Source organism: Glandiceps talaboti, chromosome 12 (assembly GCF_964340395.1).
Source record: "Glandiceps talaboti chromosome 12, keGlaTala1.1, whole genome shotgun sequence".
NCBI classification, from domain to species: Eukaryota; Metazoa; Hemichordata; class Enteropneusta; family Spengelidae; genus Glandiceps; species Glandiceps talaboti.
In genome coordinates, this window is record NC_135560.1 from 3,853,603 (window position 1) to 3,860,497 (window position 6,895).

General features: G+C 35.0%; 1 protein-coding gene across 1 annotated transcript; it reads left to right on the top strand.

The window, feature by feature from the left end:
• The first annotated feature begins 16 nt into the window (after window positions 1–16).
• LOC144443605 (monocarboxylate transporter 12-like) lies at window positions 17–6,483 on the top strand. The gene is made up of 4 exons (XM_078133147.1): window positions 17–142; window positions 1,625–1,820; window positions 4,676–5,479; window positions 6,347–6,483. Exons 1-4 carry the CDS (start codon window positions 17–19, stop codon window positions 6,481–6,483), a joined length of 1,263 nt encoding a protein of 420 aa, XP_077989273.1.
• Window positions 6,484–6,895: the final 412 nt, after the last annotated feature.

Sequence of the window (6,895 nt, forward strand, 5' to 3'; positions counted from 1 at the left end):
GTTAGTGTGAGCGAATATGAAGAGGCATCTACGTAGGTACGTCAAGCCTAGGTGTAAAGAAGAATTGATCACCGGGATTAAAGGCTTTTGGGAAAACCTGACTCCAAAAGATTGTCAGAAATACATCAGTCATCTATGGAAAGTAATACCAGCAGTCATTGTTCAAAAGGGAGCAGCATCAGGCTACTAATAGGGACATATTCACAACTTTAAACGTGTGCAGTTTCCATTCAAATTAACTGAGTAGGTAAATTTGCCTATTTATGTGTGAAATGCGAGTTTGCTGAAATGACGGCCATAGTGCAAACGTGCACGAGATTTCATTACTTCATTGAGTAATGAAGGCAATTTGTTCTATCTCGATCTCTGCAGTGATTGTGCAATTGCAAATAGTCTTTTGAAATTCTGTAAATATTTCTTTTTAATATGTTTGACTTTAAATTAAACAATACATTTCAAGAAGATTTGATAATTTTGTATTTTAAGTTTTATGTTAACATGCCATGTTTAACTCAATTCAAAGAAGATCTTTTGGATTCTGTAAATATTTTTTAATGTTTAATTGTGAACGGAACGATGGATTTCAAGAAGATTTTGACATAATTCTGTATGTTTACAGTTAGTCTAATGTTGACATTATGTTTGACTAGAAATAAACAATTTCAAAACTTGATACTAGTGATGTAATTCTGTATTGTAATCTTATGTTGACATACACGTAGGAATGACAGAAACCAAGAGGACATATCCCTCTACAAAGTTCATATTTATTGCAAATGAGATTCAAACAGATAAGATCGTACATAACTTTAGGTACTTAGTATTTCAGAATCGAGTCAAATATCCTCCTTTGACCAATTAAGTGAAAATGTTATGTCAGTGCTGTTACAAACATATCAGAAAACAAAACACAAATAATCATTTTCACAATATCAACCGAAAGCGAAGTTCAGCAATAAGGTTGAACTTGACAAAAACCTATCCATCTTTCAAGGGACAAAGAACAGTTCTAACAATGTATTACCTAACTGTTCTCAAAAAGTCTTTGTTGAACACACCGTACGCGTCTTAGTTCTTGGCGGAGGGCTTTGTTTGTCCCTTCGACACATTTCATCCACTCGCGCTCTTTCTCTTGTGAATATGTCGGATAGTACTGGAAGACGGTATGTTTCACCAGTTCCATGCGGCGTGGGCTGAACGGTTGTTTTTGAATAGCGTTTTGCTTCGTTCTGCCGTAGACGTTGCGGCCCATTCTCTCGTCTTTGGGAAAAACTTTGAAAAAAGGAGGTCATTCACTGTGTGCGGTGAAAGGAGTTAGATTGACGATCTTGTGTTGGTGGTGTCCGATGCTGATATTGTTGTACTGGGTACTGTAGTTGTTGTTGCTGCGGCGTTGGCTGCTGTTGATGGAGTGTTGGCTGCTGTTGAATTGGCGAGGAAGGCGTTCTGGTGTTTTGATCTGTGTATAACGCCTGCAGCATATTCTGAAATTCTTCTGTGTCAACTGTTGATAGGTCGGTCTTCAGTTCGTTTCGTAAATGTTCGAATTTCAAATCTATATATTTCATCATATCGGTTTTAAGTCGCTCGTACAGAGTATCTGTTTGCTCTACAGGCAAGGTAGGCTGAGGAGACAGCATCGGAGGTGGTGACGGAAAAAGAAGGAGGCGATGGTAACAGAGTATCGGGAGATAACGACACAGTTGGAGTTGGTGACAGCATTGAGGGTGGTGACGGAAACGGAGGTGGTGATGGTAATGGGGAGAACCATGCCATTGAAGGCGGTGACGGTATCAGAGGTACCCTTACTCATTTTGATGGTAAATAAGTATTCCTATACAGTCCGAATATGAAACACCTAACCTGGAGTTGTGAAAGAGCAGTATAGAGGTGAAGGGGTAGGCGTGTTGACGAACTTTCAATACAAGTGGAGATGGCTGCCCACGAGTTCAAATCTAGGTCATGGCCAAATGGCATAGCAACTATTGTAATGAGATATGGTTGCCTGGCAACTATCATTTAGTTGCGTCAACAAATATAGTGCATGATGAGATTGTAGACTCACTATGGGTAAGCTCGCGATCTTTGATCATAAATGGGGAATTCAATTTCATACTTGTTCGCATACGACCGATGTCTAGCAGAGAAATGCAAAAAAAAGGATAAAGAGATCGGACACCAAAATGTATTTCAATTGATGTCGTGTAACTGCGAAAGATTAATTTTTTGTCATGGGATTGCATTATGTATAAAAAAAAAACATTATTGGTAAATTACGTCTCTATCTCGTTCGGACAGACAGTACAAAAAAGAATATGTGCTTCAAGAAATGAGGAGAAGCCTATTACTAAAACCCTCCTCCTTTTGCCAAAATAGATGGTCGTTACATGTATGGATAAGGGAAATGTAGAAACACTATGACATTGAAGCAACTGATGAGTGGGACGCCCCATTAAATGTGTCTTAACTAACATCAGAAAAAAAGTTAAAACCAAATTTTCGTAAGTTTTAAGTTTATTTAAAATGCGACATTGTCACCGATGTCGGGAATGCAAAAAAATATGGGGTCTGGTTATAAAACTTTCAACATAGATGTACGTTGTATTTTGCTTACTTCTGTAATTTGAGTCTTGTAAGTTTCATTTTAAAGGTATAAAGAGGGTAAAGTACATAAAACGGCAAATAAAAATAAAAACTTTTTCATGTATCGAAGGTAGTGTATTCTAGATAATGTCCAAACAGGAGATTGGAAAGGACTGTACTGTACTGTATGTACACATCATATAATGGTGTGTTCATATCATATAAAGATATGTACACATCATATACTGGTGTGTTCATATCATATAAAGATATGTACACATCATATAATGGTGTGTTCACATAATATAAAGATATGGACACATCATATAATGGTGTGTTCATATCATATAAAGATATGTACTCATCATATAATTGTGTTCACATCATATAAAGATATGTACACATCATATGATGGTGTGTTCAAGTAATATAAAGATATGTACACATCATATAATGGTGTGTTCATATCATATAAAGATATGTACACATCATATAATGGTGTATTCACATCATATAAAGATATGTACACATCATATAATGGTGTGTACACATCGTATAATGGTGTGTTCATATCATATAATGAAATGTTCACATATAAAGATAAGTACATATCATATAATGTAATGTTCACATCATATAAAGATATGAACACATCATATAATGGTGTGTACACTTATAATGGTGTGTTCATATCATATAATGTAATATTCACATCGTATAAAGACATGTACACGTCATATAATGAAATGTTCACATAATATAAAGATATGTTGACGTCATATAACGATGTACTCGCATCATATAATGAAATGTTTACATAATATAACGATATATTCGCATAATATATTGACTGAAATGGTCAATATATTGTATTTTATAGACTTAAGACAGCTGCGGCTTTCCATATATGTGTGTATTTATGTACGTATGTACGTATGTATGTATGTATGTATGTATGTATGTATGTAAGTACGTACGTACGTATGTATGTATGTATGTATGTATGTATGTATGTATGTATGTGTGTGTGTGTGTGTGTGTGTATGTATGTATGTATGTATGTATGTATGTGAATTTACATGCGGTAGGAAGCCATTGAGGCTTTTAAAGACCCCTTACCGTCCTGAGGTGGTTATCAATACACGCTTTAAAATGGTTAATTGATGCAGTAGCAATAACCCTTTCTTGTAAAATGTTCCAAATGTCTACGACACGTTGACTGAAAAAAAATATTTACGTATATCCAATCTGGATCTATCGTTAATAATTTCAAACTGTTTCCGCTTGTTGTCGACATAGATATTTTGAAAAATACAACTGCATCAATGAGAGTATATCCATGGAAAAGTTTATACACTTCCAACAAATCTGCTCTGATTTGTCTGGTTTCTAAAAAAAAAGTTGTCAGTTTCAATATGCGTAACCTATCCTCATAATTCAAGCCACCAAGCAGCGGAATCATCCTGGTGAACTGACGCTGCACTTTTTCCAATAATACAATATCCCTACTTGCATATGGGGACAACACTGGGGAAGCATAGTCAATGTGTGGACGAACTAGTGATTTAAAGAGTGGAAATACAATATCCTTCGATTTACAGGTGAATGGTTTTTTTTACCATACCAAGTACTCGATTTGCCTGATATTTCTTCTGCGATATTCAGTTTCAGTGAGTTATTAATCAAAACCCCTAGATCTGATTTTGACTCTACAGATGACAATCTACTACCATTCATGATGTACAGACAGTGGGGATTATTGTAACCCACATGCTTGACCTTACACTTACTCACATTGAATAGCATTTGCCAGTCACAAGACCAATCAACTAAGGTTCCCAAATCTTTCTGTAACATTTCAGCATCGTCTTCAGATACAAATTTGCGAATTATCTTTAACTATGTATGTATGTATGTATGTATGTATGTATGTATGTATGTATGTATGTATGTATGTGTGTGTGTGTCTGTGTGTCTGTGTGTCTGTATGGATGGATGGATGGATGGATGGATTGATTACATGTATGTATAGAGGGTGTGTGTGTGTTTTCCTTTCATATTCAACTTATAACTTATATTTCATAATTCACAGGTGTAGGCCATGGTTTGTGTTTAGTTCCAAGTATGTCCATTCTCGCACAATATTTCAACAAACGGTTTGCTCTTGTTACTGGCATTGCTACAGCTGGAAGCTCGATGGGATACTTTATTTACTCACCTGTTTGCCAAATTATGATTGATTATTATGGATGGAGAGGTACATTCTTGATATGTTCAGCGGTAAATGCAAATATATGTGTGTGTGCTGCGTTAATGAGACCTATCAATACTATTGATGAAGACAAGGAGGAGGAAACATCTCAAGATTTGGATACAGAAATAAGACAAGGGAATACAAGGAATTGTCTTGTATCGTTTGCCAAGTGTTCAGGATTCTGGCTTTTCTACAAATATAAAATAATTATCGTTGTTATGATTGCTTCCACTTTTGGAGATCTAGGCTATTGTATTGTAATGTTTTTACTGATACCAAATGCTGTTGATAGAGGTATTTCAAAACTTCACGCTGCATTTCTTGTTCCTGTGATGGGCATTGCCTCTTTGAGTGGAAAAATTCTACAGGGTTTTATAATTGATAGGCATTGCTGTTCGAGTCCGTGTATACTGTCCATAGTAACGCTAATTCTAGCAATAGCTGCATTCATTGTGCCATGGATGAACAGTTTTGGATTACTGATTTGTTCTGCTGCAGTCGTAGGGTTTTCTATTGGTACATACTATCCAGTATTGTACGTAGCAGTCAAAGACATTGTGACAACACAAAATTACGCAGTTGGAATCGGTTTTACGTACTTTTTCTGTGGAATTGGAGACATTATTGGTTCCCCTTTAGGCGGTAAGAAAAAATTCACGATAAACAAATGAATGTAATTTTAGCATAATTAAACTGTATGGCACACTTGTGCTGTAGTCGTGGTAAACTATGATTTGTGACGAGTAATACGACATTCAATTTCACAGGGGTTTGGTAATGGTAGATATATTTTATTTAGTTTTAACCTTCGCTGTCTGTAGCTGGGATATTTTTTGCAATCAAATAACCAAGATATGTTTACTAAAGATGTGTCAATTACTTATGAAAAGACATTGTATCTGTTAATTAGTAGTAAATAGTATCTGGGTGTAGTTATATATATGTATGACTTGTTTGGTTGTGAAGTTGATCAATTTTGTACTGTTCTTACTGTGAATCGATTCTGAGAATAAAGCTGCAAGGGGAATAGTGTAGTTGCAAGTTTAAATCTTGAGTGAAAGCTCCGTTTACAATCTGTCACCATGTTAAAACTGTACTAACAACTGGAGTGTCATTTTTCTATTAGACAACCACAATATATTCACAAATTGTTCAAATATTAATAATTAGGCATTGCATATGTTAATCAGTCGTCAATATTATACATAAGAAGCATAGAAAGAGGTTGAAATCGTGATCGCCGTTGAGGCGAATACAGCTACAAAAATACCTTTACCCACAGGTGATGCAATGCAGTTTACAGTGTGCGATATTACAAGTAACTTATTGTACCTAACAAAACACTTTTTTTTCTTTAAAAAATGCCCAGTTGCAGCTAGTACAGCTTCAAAGGTTGAATTACCAGATATAATAGAAGTACTGACTAATTAATGTAAAAATATTAAACTAATAAATGTACAAAAAGTGGCAAGCTCCTTAACTTACAATTTCCACCGTTTTGTCTTGCAGGCTGGTTGTTTGACGTCACTCAAAGTTACAGCTGGGCCTTTTTCTTGGCTGCATTGATGAACATAATCTGTGTAATTCTATTTGTAATAATTGCAATTCATGGCAGGAAGAATAGGAGGCTTGAGAGAGTTATATGAATATTAAAAAAAAAATTCAAATGCAAATAATCATCACTTCAGCTTCCAAACACAAGTCCTGAAAAATTTACAATGATGATTATAATACTCACAAAAAACTACCGTCATGTTGAATAGAAATTTAAATGTGCCTTAGGGTTGTTATAAATGTCAAAAATAATAGTACATAAAAGGCTTATGACTTTTGATAGAATATTTTTGTTATATGACCAAAAGATAATGACAAATTAATCAATGCTATTCCAAATGACTGGCTCATCATGAAATGCAAACACGTACATAATGCTCAATATAATTTGAGTTCTTAAGTTCTAGATTGAAAGTTAACCATGCATTCCAAAATTTGCTTGTCGTCATCTCTTAAAAAATAAACAAGAATTCATGACAAAACAAACAAGGGAGAGCTGAAATT

Coding starts and splice junctions, on each gene's coding strand:
- LOC144443605 (XM_078133147.1), top strand. CDS start 17: ATGAAGAGGCATCTACGTAGGTACGTCAAGCCTAGGTGTAAAGAAGAA. Junction 143..1,624: donor ACATCAGTCATCTATGGAAA/GTAATACCAGCA, acceptor CAGGCAAGGTAG/GCTGAGGAGACAGCATCGGA. Junction 1,821..4,675: donor TACCCTTACTCATTTTGATG/GTAAATAAGTAT, acceptor CATAATTCACAG/GTGTAGGCCATGGTTTGTGT.